The sequence below is a fragment of the Lissotriton vulgaris genome, chromosome 3_1 (assembly GCF_964263255.1).
Source record: "Lissotriton vulgaris chromosome 3_1, aLisVul1.2, whole genome shotgun sequence".
NCBI classification, from domain to species: Eukaryota; Metazoa; Chordata; class Amphibia; order Caudata; family Salamandridae; genus Lissotriton; species Lissotriton vulgaris.
Genome location: NC_141689.1, coordinates 346,801,751 through 346,815,583, shown reverse-complemented (window position 1 = coordinate 346,815,583; position 13,833 = coordinate 346,801,751). Strand labels below are relative to the sequence as shown.

General features: G+C 42.2%; 1 protein-coding gene across 2 annotated transcripts in view; it reads right to left on the bottom strand.

The window, feature by feature from the left end:
- Positions 1-13,198, bottom strand: part of EGFLAM (EGF like, fibronectin type III and laminin G domains) — a 639,867-nt gene extending 626,669 nt beyond the window's left edge. The window contains exon 1 of one of the 2 annotated variants that reach the window (XM_086960551.1): positions 12,735-13,198. In XM_086960551.1, the coding sequence (XP_086816677.1) occupies positions 12,735-12,834 (100 nt within the window). In that variant the 5' untranslated portion in view covers positions 12,835-13,198. The remainder of the gene's footprint in view (positions 1-12,734) is intronic. The other variant, XM_086960552.1, reaches the window with a different exon arrangement.
- Positions 13,199-13,833: the final 635 nt, after the last annotated feature.

Below are 13,833 nucleotides of genomic sequence, written 5' to 3'. Positions count from 1 at the left end.
TGAATCAGAGGGTGGCAGCGATGTACCAGAGGGTGGCATGGGTGAACCAGAGGATGGCAGTGGTGAAGCAGAGGGTGCTGTGAACCTGTGATGCTGAACCAGACGTAGAAACAACAAAGTCGCGACCGTTGCGAGCCGACAAGTAAGTTCGCAATTGCGAACTGGTACAAAACCTTCGCGAACTGGTAGAAACCCTTGCGAACACACAAAAAAAATCCACAGATTCGCGAGAGTTCACGGATTTTGCGGATTGCGAATTCGCAAATACGCAAATTTGCGAACGCCAGATTCGCAAAATTCGCAAATGCTTATTTGGAACCGACCATATGCAAATCAGTCTTGACCCTGCTCTTCATGGTAACAGTCCAGCCCAAACTGCCAAGCAAGCTCCTCCCTGGACTGGAAACAAGCATCCTGGTACTAGTTTGGGACATCACCCCTCATCAGCCAGGCTAGCTTAAATGCAGTGGAGCAGTGAGAACGGGACCCACATCTGGGTATACCCTTTCCACTTAGGGCGACAAAGACAGAGTCAGTCAGGAGGGCAGGTCTGCTCAAACAGCCAACTATCCCTTCATTGGACGAATTTCGACTAATTCTTGACCTTAAATTTTAAACTGGGCACTGGTGGGGCATCTTTAAATGTCCTGCCACCTCTTGTGTCCCTCTACTGCTGGAAAAAACAGAACCTGCACTCGCAACCTGGAAACTGGGATGGTGTTTCTGTTTACCTAACTAACTAATGAGGGTTTTGGCCCATAATCAGTAAGGCTGAGCCAAATATTGATATGCAACAACAAACATGCCAATACTGATATTCTTTCCATCAATCTTTCTTTAAGGCACACATAAAAACTCAATGTGACCCAAAAACATCCGTTTCAATTTCTTCTTTGTTTTCTACTTGAAAAATTAATTTCTTTATCCAAAAAATCATCAATTTCTACAAGAACCACAAATAAACTGCTACAGACCCACAACAAACTCGTTTATAAAAAATAATTGTACATTTGGACAAGACCAAAAAAATAAATGGACATTCCTGTCCTCTGCCTGTGCAGGCACACAATATGTAGCCTAGCACCAAATGCAGGCACCCTTGCACCATCAAGCAAGGACGCCTGTATCACAGGAAGGGTTGTTTTTGTGCAGGAAAGGACAGCTTCAAGCACATAAACATCAATTTACTGAGGTGTTTTCCTCTTTCTAAGTGTGCTGCAGAAAGGAGGAGAAAAAAAAGTTGTTTCTCTTCATTGCACCCCGGTGGGAGAGAATACAATTCTGACACATTCCCAAGTTTACCAGTGATGGTAAATCTGAGAATGCTTCAGAATACATCAGTGGATGTGTGGGAACGCTCCACCATGTAATGCCCCTTCACCATGCACAATAACGCATGGCAGAGACTGCTGCTGCTTTGCGTTACTCCAGATTTACCAAGCCACCCAAGAAGGCCATTGCATGACTTCGTAAATCTCATTTTAGGTTCGGTTTTATCCTGCTTCCCCTTCCATGGTACAAGGGTCACTCAAAACCTTAATGAATCTGGGCCCTAATCCTTGGTCTTTCTGCAGACCAGACAGCGTGATGGTCAGGTGTGCCAATTCTAATTGTGATTACATGCAAAAGTGTGTGAAACAGTACAAAGCATTCAAATAGTGGCATGGTGATAGTTAAAGATTGCATTGCATACAGGTTTAGTGGGTGCACTGATTGGTAAAGCGAAGGACAAGCAAGATGGTACGTGCAGCAAAGAGGTAAAAGAGGGAGCTGAAGAGGAAAGAGGTGAGATGTGAGATATGCAGATTCTCTGTTTCAGAAAGATATTAGGATAAAATAGTGTAAATAGCTAATATTCTAACGGAGAGACTGAAGAAGAGTCTGGTGTGAATGGAGAACAGGAGTGATTGAGAGACTTTTAAGACCTTGTATCTTTTACAATCAAAGTATATGTGTGTGTGTGTGTGTGTGTGTGTGTGTGTGTGTGTGTGCATGTGCATTTGTGTGTGTATGTGTGTGTGCGTGCTTGCTTGTGGATTCATTGAAAAAAATAAAGGTTAATGGGATGTTATAGCTGATTGAAAATGTCACTTAAAGTATACCATTTTAAACAAACAAAAACCTCTGAATAGTTATCTCAAGTAACTATAACATGTGGCCTAAAGCAACTATATTTTCAGGCCCTAATTTGGCTGGTGTTATGCCTAATTTTCCTATGGAAAATTTCATGTGTAAAATGCATTTTGAGACCCGCCCCTACTTTATTTGGCCCCTGCTTGACAGATCAACCCAAACCTTTCAAGGAGGGAGCTGAGGTGAATTAACTTTTCTTTGAGAAAGTTTTATGAAGATTAGTCAAACAGCACCAAAGTTATAAGCAAAACACAAAATCGTTAGCTCTATGAAAACGAGGCCCTAACTGTAACTACCCTTGTGATGAAAGCTATATATATGTATATATATATATATATATATATATATATATATATATATATATATATATATATATATATAGTGTCAAAATAACTTTATTGAAATTATGGTCACAGACACAAGATGTTTAATGCAACATCAAAAGAACAGTATATAGTGATTCATTGTTCTGTTTTCCAAGTCCATTTATTTGTTTATACAATTCGGCAGAACACAAAAAATGTAAATATACACATTACGGCTAGTTAGCAAAATGTAAGGGCTAACGATAGTCTTTTGTTTTTGTTTATGGTTATTTTGTTGTGATCACATGTCTGTTTATTTAAACCAATTGAATTGCACACATCTTGACTCGTGACCAAGGAAAGCCTTTCCCGAAACACGTCGAGTAGTTACTTTGTTGCTGATGGATTTTGCCGAATAAATTCATTTTGATGCAAGTTGGTGTTCGTGCTTTTCATACCCACCTTGGGAAACAAGGAATTTGAGTGTGAATTCGAGTTGGATATATATATATATATATATATATATATATATATATATATGCAGAGTTATTTGGAAAGGACACTGCAACTTTAAGAGATGAGGGGTTGGATGTTTGCTTGAATTAGAATGTATATCTTTGGACATTCAACGGCCCCCAGCTGATGAACTTTGTAGTTTAAACGGCATTGAGGAAGGCGAGTAGCTGAAACATGTATGCGAGGCACTTCTAGTACATCAATTTGACAATACTGTACTTACATCTGAATGTGCTATGTTTAATAGGCTCACATGAGCGGTATTGCCAACAATAATTTTGTTGTGTAAAGAGCGGGGTCAATAAAGCTCCGTGAGCTTGAAGGTACAGCGGATGAAGTTAACGCTTAGAGAGCAGTGTCAATAAAGCTCACTTGAGCTTGTAGTTAAAGTGCTTTAGCGATAAGGACAAAGAATGTGGAACACGCGTGCTTTTGAAATCTGAGCAAACTGTAAGGCTAAGAATGGCAAATATTTTTTAAGCTCGAATGAAATTTAAATGATTTGTAACGTGGACCCTATGACTAAAACTACGAGTCTATTTTTCATGTTTATTATATCTGTAGTTGTTATGCACTGCACGTCATGCACTTTAAAAATGGACGCATTTTAAAACTTGTTTACCAGTCAGCAAGACTGCTTGTCAGTCGAAACGCGTTTGGTAGCGGCAGAAAATAAAAATTAAAAATCGCACTCTGCGTCGTCATCATTTGGTCGCGCGAGCGACTTTCTGATTGGCTGGCAGTCGACTGTCAACATTCCAAACTGTCCAAACGGGAAACATCACTTACAACGCAACTTTTACCACTCAGTGCCTTTACGACGCAACTTTTACAACGCAAACCATTACAACGTATTGCGCTAGGGGGCGCTCTAGGATAGGGAATAGGTTTAATTTACTGTCCAACACCTTCCCTACTATCCACGAGGACTGGAGATGGAATAGTAAATTAAACTATTCACTATCCAGCGCCCCAAAGCACTATGTGTTGTAATGGTATGCGTTGTAAAATCCGTGTTGTAAAAGCATGCGATGTAAAAGCATGCATTGTAATGTCGTACATCCTGTCCAAACTGTCCAAACCAGGAAGTGTTGGCCACCATCTTGTTTTTCAGGAGAACTGAGGCACAAGAGAGCCCAAAACAAGAGTGGAAAACACGAAAAGGGGGCAGAGTAGAGACCCCCCCAACCCTCTAGCCCTTCTTAGGGGGTCCCAAAAGGACCAGTAAAATTAAGTGTTCCCTTGAGCGTATATGAGTGGGAGAAGCCAGAGGGTCAAGGAAAAATAATTACAAAATACAAGTATATATAAAGAATTCTTACAATTTATTTGAAAATACAAATGTTAAAAGGAGAGTGGTCCAAAGTGGAGCCCACTCAACACAGATAAAACAATAAAATAGTTTTTTTACATTCAATTTTGGCCAGCAAGATTGAATCACAAGGACAGAGAAGACTGTAAGACATGGAATTTGTGCAATACTGATTGTATATTCGGACTCTATTGTTAACACCTAAGCTATGTGCACTATAATACAGTATATCAGCAAAGATGTTGAGATCCTGAATTATACTGGGTGAAGCGTCGACGCGTTTCGGTGGGTTTCCAAATTTTTGTCCACCTTTATCAAGACACCTTATAATTTCTGTCGAGGTTTTGGGGTCAATATAGTTACCCTTGGAGTCTGTATACGAGGGTTGAATTGAGTTTTTATCTTAATCCATTGTTGGACGCAAATTATAAAACTGTATGTCTGGGTCGTGCTACCAACATGGTACTCCTATTACTATAGGTACGTGGGCATACAGTCAGTTCAGAATTGTTGTGCCCAATGTGTGTTGCTGCTCTTCTTTACAATGTTAAAATCCAGAGGCGCCTGAGTCTTGTCCTTGCAGAGATAGATTACGTTTTTCTAATAATCCGCAAAGGACTGCTCACTTCTCTGGTAACCGTTAGTCTTTAAGTTGTAGAACCAGGGGCATTAACGTCATGTCCTCGTATTATAGGAATCTTTTCCTGTTGTTTCACGACGGACTGCCAATCAGTATTGCACAAATTCCATGTCTTACAGTCTTCCCTGTCCTTGTGATTCAATCTTGCTGGCCAAAATTGAATGTAAAAAAACGTTTTATTGTTTTATCTGTGTTGAGTGGGCTCCACTTTGGACCACTCTCCTTTTAACATTTGTATTTTCAAATAAATTGTAAGAATTCTTTATATATACTTGTATTTTGTAATTATTTTTCCTTGACCCTCTGGCTTCTCCCACTCATTTACACTCAAGGGAACACTTCATTTTACTGGTTAGTTAACCCTATTTCCCTTGACTCTAGTTAAGGGGTACCTCTCGTCTTTACCCCCTGGTCCCAAAAGGACCCCCAAGGGCAAAAAAAAAATAAAAAAATCGAAAAAATCACGGGGTACGTGCACCGTACGCGTACCGTGCACGTACCCCCGATTTAAAAAAAAAAAATTTGCACTTGGTGGTCCTTCTGGGACCCCCTGAGAAGGTGCGTTTTCCACTCTTGTTTTGTGCTCTCTTGTGCCTCACTTCTCCTGAGAAACAAGATGGCTGCTCAGGTGGTCCCAGAAGGATAATAACATATATAAACGTTGTCCGCTAATAGAATTAGCATTTACAAAACCTTTGAAATTTATTGAAAAAAAATATAGGTTTCACGCCTTATATAGTTAGAAATTAGCATTCACAAAACCTTGCAAATTCACTGAAAAAAACATAGGTTTCAAGCCTTATATAGTTAGGAATTAGCATTTAAAAAACCTTGCAAATTCACTTAAAAAACCATAGGTTTCAGGCCTGATATAGTTAGGAATTAGCATTTAAAAAACCTTGCAAATTCACTTAAAAAACCATAGGTTTCAGGCCTTATATAGTTAGGAATTAGCATTTTAAAAACCTTGCGAATTCCCTTAAAAAAACATAGGTTTCAGGCCTTATATAGTTAGGAATAAGCATTTAAAAAACCATTGAAATTGCTCCTATGTAGTTAGTTGTACTAACTATATTTCGCGCACCCACAATCCACTGCTGATGATGTCACATATTACATCATTCATAACATGGTCAGTGACATCACTGATGACATCACTGATGACATCTCAAATGACATCCCTGATGACATCACTGATGACATCATTCATGTGATAATACGATGCACCTCCTCACACTCTAATATAACCTTTGATACACCCAGTGTTAAATATAGACAACCATTCTTGAAACCATTGACACACCAGTTACTACATATGCACTCACTGATTCCTAGGTCTACACACACATTCACTCATTCACCCATAGAATCACTCATACATACAGTCACTCATCAATACAACACTATCATATGCACTCATACACCTATACAGACACTCACACACTGCCACTCATCCATGGAGTTACTCACACACCTAGTCAGTCATGCAAAGAATCAATCACACTTCCATTTCCTCAACTATACAGTTATACACACAACATCTTACTTATTCAAACATATACTAACACATACTTACTCTCTTATACAATCACTGATACAAGTACACAATGGTCCATACAGCCACTCGCACATTCACTGGCTCTCATGTATAGTCATTTATATATGCCAACTCTCACATGCACTGTGTTTTACATATGTACTTACTTGGACATGTAGCACTGTGATATCCATACCCTCACCAACACACCCATGCACACAGTCAACCGCCCATATAGCTGTTTCCACGTGTACTCTTGGACTCATACACCTAGTGAATCCACTGCTCACACATCTATGCACAGAGTCACACACCTCCCAGCCACCCACACACACACTCAGTCTCCCATTCAAATACTTGGGAAACCAATCAATAACCCATATAGCCCTCATATAGCTACTGATCAACACATGCAGCAGCTTACACAACAACAGACATACTGAAGCACACATTCAGACAGTTTAGTCACTAACCCATGCATTTAGTAAGACACATTTAATTACTCACTCATACAGTCAGTCACGCACCTACTAAATCCTTCATCCAGACACTTATACATCCACTCATTCATCAATATGTAAAACATATTTAAACTTTACAGAAACACACAGTCACTGGATGATGTCATCAGTGATGTCAAATGAGATGTCATCAGTGATGTCATTTGAGAAGCATCAGTGATGTCACTGACCATGTCATGAATGATGTAATATGTGACATCATCAGCAGTGGATTGCGGGTGCGCGAAATATAGTTAGTACAACTAACTATATAGGAGCAATTTCAATGGTTTTTTAAATGCTAATTCCTAACTATATAAGGCCTGAAACCTATGGTTTCTTAAGTGAATATATATATATATATATATATATATATATATATATATATATATATATATATATATATATATATATATATGTGTGTGTGTACAAGGCCGTCAGAGTGATTTGGTGGCATACTCTGCTGTCAGTACTATTGGTGGGGGTAGACCAGATCCCCTGATTAATCCCACATCCGAATTTAAGAAAAACTCTGGCACACCAATCTTCAGTGATATACACAGTTAGATTGGGATTTAGCCAAATTGCAATGAAACTGTATATATCACTGAATGTGTAATATACCTATTTATCTATATATTTATATCTATATATAGAGAAAGACAAAGAGGCATTTTTACAAGGAAGTGGCAGAGGGAGGCGTTAGCCGTCATGGCTTGAAGTCTCACTACGCCACTTCAGAAAGGCAAGGCTGTACCATATTAAAAGGATATGGTGCAACCTTGCGTTTCCCCCTGCACGAGTGCTACACTTAGCAGTGTAGCAAATAATCCTGAAATACCATTTTGTCACTTCTATGTATGCTGCTTAATGCAGCACACAGGGAAGTTACAAAATGTAATTTTTTTTAAAAAGATTGTTTATGAGCAGGAAGGGTCACCTTTCTACAAATAAACAATCTAAGTCGTTTTGCTTTCTCCGTGTGTGTTGTGCAAGGCAGCATACATGGAAAAATCAAAAACAAGGAGAAATAAAGCATTTCTCCTTGTTTCGCCAACTTAAGACCAGGTTTTTCCTGGTCTTAATTTTGGCACTGCCTCCTATTTACGCTGCCCTTGTAATTAGGTGGCAGCATAAAAAATAATGGATGTTGCGTTGGAACACCCACCCCAACACCCACTGCCCATCCCTTTCACGCTAAGCATATGTCTTGAAAATAATTATTTCATGTTTGAAAATCAAGTATACCAACAAACCAGATGAGTAGCTATGGGAGCATGCTTTTCTCCCAGCTACTCCTGCCTCCACATGCGTTGGTGGGAGGAAAGGGTTTTAAAAACAGATCATAGTGAGACAGTAAAAAATCATGTGGTTGCCTGGCTCAGATATATAGATGATTTATTTATTATCTGGAGAGGGACAGAAGCAATGACAAATGATTTTATAAAATCAATTAACATCAACAACCTAAACTTATGCTTCACAGCCACAATCAGTCAACATTCAGTTCAGTTCCTTGATGTTGAGGTCTTTATCCATAATCAACTAATTGAAACTAGGCTTCACCGCAAGGATACCGCAGGCAACAGCGTATTACATGCCACCAGTCACCATCCTCAACATCTCATCCATAGTATACCATATGGAGAAATGTTGTGAATCAGACGTAGTTGCAGTACGGATCCTGACTTAAAACATGCCCAAGAACAGAGCAAACAACGCTTTTTAGCCAGAGGCTATAGTGAAAAAACCTTAGATATTGCCATCAGAAAAGCCAACAATCATGATAGACAGGTATTAACATCTATAATTGTCCCAGAACCAGTCGACTCTAGCAACACACAAAAACAGGAGACAAGATTAATATTAACGTACAATAAGCAGCACAAAGCTTTGCGCAAAATCATCAATACAAATTAGATGATAGTACGTAATGGCCCAATAATCGGCAAAGGTCTTCTTAGATATCCTAACATTATCTTCAGGAAAGGAAGATCCATGAGAGATGCACTGGTCAAAAGTAGACCGGAAGTTAGACCAAATGTCAACTGGCTAACTAAACGGGGTGGCTTTTATAAACAGAGCCAATAAAAATCAATACATTTATGACATGTCGCACTGAGTTCGTTATATACGTGTTGGAGTGCCCTTATGGGTTGCAATATGTGGGCATTACCAAGCTGCAAGCCCACAAGCATATATTGCAACACATGAGGGCGATCACCCACTCAGATGCAACATACCCTGTTGCCCGTCATTTCAGGAAAAGATATAACAATAAGCTAGATCTACATCTATGTGGTACCAAATTCCATTTAGTATTTATACTGGCGATATGTTGCACATCATTACAGGTTCTAGTATTTATATTTGTGATCTATTGCACTTTAATGATATGAGTATCTAAACTTGCGGAATTTTGCACAGAGAATTTGCGATATATTGCACAATGTATAGTTTGCATTGAAGTATTTTTTCCATGTCAATGGCATTGCTCGATAATCACGTGTGTTGACACTTTCACTTTAAATATAATGCTATTCCCCTAAGAAGCGTCATGTGATCAAGGTCTTGAACGACGGAACCGTGTCATGGCAGAGAAGGCTGAATAAAGATTGAACAATGCACATCACTGGTGGTCCATTCTTCATTTTCTGGTGATATATATATATATATATATATATATATATATATATATATACTTACTTATAGGTCCTTCACTCAGACCTCTTCACCCACTGATCTGTTGGTGTGGCATTCACAAGTTTCTTCTGCCCAGTATTGTAAACAGCATATCACAGACTGAGGGAAGACGCACGCAGAGAGTGTGATCAGTGGTTTTACTACATATTATTATTATGTGGTATGGGTTCCGTAAACAAATTAAGGAGCCATGCATTTTAACCCCTTGCATGCTGATGACGAACCCCAGCCGTCATGCACTACGGTGCTCGTGTGCTGATGACGGCTGGGGTTCGTCATGGCCCGCCCCTGTTCATTTGTTTACAGCACAGGGGCGGAAACGGGCCAGCAGTGAAGGGGTTATATGTCTTTATTTATTGTGAGATACATATATATTTTTATACTGAGATGTATAGATATATATTTTTTTACTAATATGAAGATGTACATATATGAAATAATTTGTATATAAGTATGATTTTACTTGTACAGTCCACTGGAGTTTCCATATATTCCCTTTGCAGTCTGTTATACATACATTGTGCGTTACATAGTCTGTTTTTCAGTTCTATTCTTGTAATGTCACAGCTGTTTTCAATTTTGTGTTACCTTGCACTTTAAATTTGGCACTGGTCCGTGAGTAACGCGTCATGTGATCAAGGTCCAGGTCGGACCGAAACGCGTCATGGCGGCATACTGATGCGGGGCGAAAAAACTTTAAATAAATAAGAAATAGCACGAAGAAATTGGGTCCGCGTTGTCTATCTGAGTCCCTGGTTTGCTGACTGGATTCTGCAAAGATAGAGTACTGGAATATATATATATATATATATATATATATATATATATATATATATATAAAAACTTACTTATAGGTCCTTCACTCAGACCTCTTCACCCACTGATCTGTTGGTGTGGCATTCACAAGTTTCTTCTGCCCAGTATTGTATGCTGCGTGCAGCAATGGATCAGTTCATGACAGATATTGACTAACTTCACTGTAAGGGGTCTTTCACATGGAGCACATCCACACAAAAAGTAGTTCCCTTCGGTGCCACTGACTGCTATTAGAATGCAAACTTTTTGATACTAAAATAATGTATTGCATTTAGCCAATATTTTTTTATATATTTTGCTGATGGCCTGACAGCTCATACAATACTGAAATTGCATACAAACCATGACAAAACAAACCAATTACTGACAAAGCTAAAATGCTGGCAGACAACTCCCGACCGATTGACTTTGCCAATGCTTGTTTACAGTTTGCAATTTAATGTAAGTGCAATGATACCTTATGGACCGCAGCGATATATAACTGTTACATAAACGTTGAGACCGAAACAGCGCCGCACATGTGGACATAACATCATGAGAGCATGAGGAATGGATTATCACCATGGATTTTGGCACCAAACTCTGAAATAAATGAGTTCTGTGGTAAATCTGGCACGGTTGCCACATAACTGCCCTTAGATAGTTCTGAGCCCTGCTGGAGTCAACCCGACATACCGTTGTTTGGAACACATTCTCACACAGATACAACTACACACAAACAAACAAAACGCTGTTGCTCCAGAAGTATTCTCCCATGTCATTAGGAACCCCCTGCAAAGCAAACAAACACATCGATCCGTTTCGTGGGTCTGCGGGGACTCAGGCCGGACTGTAATGATAAAATAACAAGGCAGGCAGGATTTAGTGTCCCCAAACCTGATTGAAACAAAGTTCATTTGGAAGAGGGTTGCCGAACAATGCGTCTCTGGAGCCAGGGCCGAGACTACTGACGCCCTACTCAGATCTGCCAGGGGATGCTGGCGCGGATAAACACACTGACACCAGACGAGTCTCCCCACGCCAGAGGGCGCGGGGCAGAGCCCACATCTGCAGCTCTGGGGGGCTTTTAAGAACAGGAAATGCCACGCCGAGAGACTGCGAGGCAAATGAGTGGGCAGAGCGAAGGAGTTCTCAGACAAAGGGAGTATTACTCATGTCCGAGAGCTGTCTGCCAGTTTTACATCCCGTGACGAGCGGGGCTGGACCGGGCTGCCGCGAAACCAAAAGATGGCCAGACAGGCGTACAGCGCACAAGCACTAATGTCAGGGAAGAAAGAGATGGGTCTAAGCGGGAACAGCTGCAGCCTTATGGAACTTGAGGACAGGGTTTGAGTCCCGGCGTCAGCTCAACAGCCTGTGATTCCGGGCGAATTGCTTAAATCTTCCCTATGCCTAAAAAAGAGGAATCTGATCCTTTAGTATTGACACCTGCCTGCCCTTTCCCTGTCCATTCCCTCGCGCTCTTTCAAAGACAGAGGTGTGTCCTTTCTTGCCTCTTCCTACAGAACACTCAGAAGCACTGGGGTGTCCTGTCTCTTCTGTACCCCACAAACGCCGGCTCGTGCTTTCTTTGTCCGTGTTCCAGCATAGCATACCTTCCAGTTGCGCCGACCTGTCCTGACTATTTATCACAGCCAGAGACACAGGTGTGTCCTTTTCCTACCACGGGCCTACCAGTATATCATAGGCAGGACATGTCCTGTCTCTGCCCAGTCCTTCTGCACTGGCCTGTCAGAAAGACTCCATGATTATGTTTCACTCCTGACATCGCATTGCGGAGGCACTTACCTGTTTTTTCTTTTCCCCGGCCCCACCAGCGTTTTAGAGATACTGGCCTGTCCCTACTCTTCCCTAGCCAAGCTCTGCCGGATTTCTAGATACTCCACCCTGTCCCAGCCCTTTGGAACCAGAGTGTCGGAGTTGCCGGCCTATCTTGTCACTGCCTCGCCACCTACCGGGCGTCCAGAGGCACGCACTACTGTGCACTTGCTTTACCCCGGCCCTACCGACCTTTCGGAAGCACCGGCCAGTCTGAATACCTGGCACTTTCTCTGTAGGCCAGTCCCCAGCACACAGCCCTGAGCGTGCCAGTATCCGCGCATAGCATCATCTGCTTCTACAACAAAGAAACACACGGAAAGTCCACTTTAAACAGAACCTCTCACGGAAACAGGACAAGCGCTTCTGCAGACACAAACATTTAACCGTCGCCCTCCCTGCAATCCCTAAAGATATTACAGAAGATGAGACAGGCGCAGCTCCTAATTGTTACCTTGTCTTCTCGGGGTGGTCCTCCTGGACCCCAGAGCGTGCCCACACACCGCAGCCAAATAATAAAGAGCGAGGACGCGAGACGTCCCGGGCGGCCCCATCTGTCCCGGGATGAAGACTACAAACTCCTGCAGGAAGGGTCGCGCGCCGTGCCGCGTCCGAGGGCAGCCTGCAGCCGGGGTCCGCGCGCGGGACAGAGCGCGAGCGCAGGAGCCGGAGCGGAGGCGGCAGGTCTGAAGCTGCGACGGACTGGAGGGCTCTGTGACAGGAGTGGGAGGGGGCGGAGAACACACTAGGGCAGGAAGCGAGAGAGCGGGAGGGCGTCCTGACACCGACCCTCCACGGCAGCAGGCGGAGAGTCCATCTAATTCAAGCAGGCGGGCACGGCTGTTTACAAGTCATTAACCCACGCATGAGGACGCACACCTCCTCCTTCAAAAAGCATTCGCATTCCCACACCGGACCCCCGCCCAGGACAGCCATAGGTAGCTGCTAATTGTTTAGGAAGTTGTATGTTCTGGGGGGCGCGGCTTGTGGAAGGGACCTGCGGGTCTCCCAGGACAGCAGGCCCCGCTAAGAAGATAAGGCAGGGGTAATCCCTCTCGAAGCGGTGCTGACACGGCTCTGGCCACTCAGACTAATAAAGCAGAAGGGAGGGATTTAGGAGTCCGCGGGGAGCCGCGGGCAGCCAGACGGAGCGAGGCAGACAAGCCCTACCTGAGAACCAAATCACTTCAATTCTTCCTTCCTTGCCCCACTACCCTGCTTCAGGAAAAGGACGCCCCACGTTCCCATACCACACACCCCATGTAAACTCCCTAAAGCCCTCAAAGTAGAAATGTTGCCCTATTCCCCGCTCTCATGCTGCCGTCGCTCGGCCGCACTCCGAGTTGTATAATATCAAGCGCCACACAGAATGACATATAAACGGGCCAGCACCCTTCATAACACACCACGGGCACTCGTATCCAACCAAATGCTTGGAATTCCCTCCACACTAGCAGGCCTTCCCATATGAAGCCCAAAGATATATGAAAGCGATTGGCTTCTCACTTTCTGGAAAGATAAGTGAAATAAATTGAGAGAGAACATATTTATCT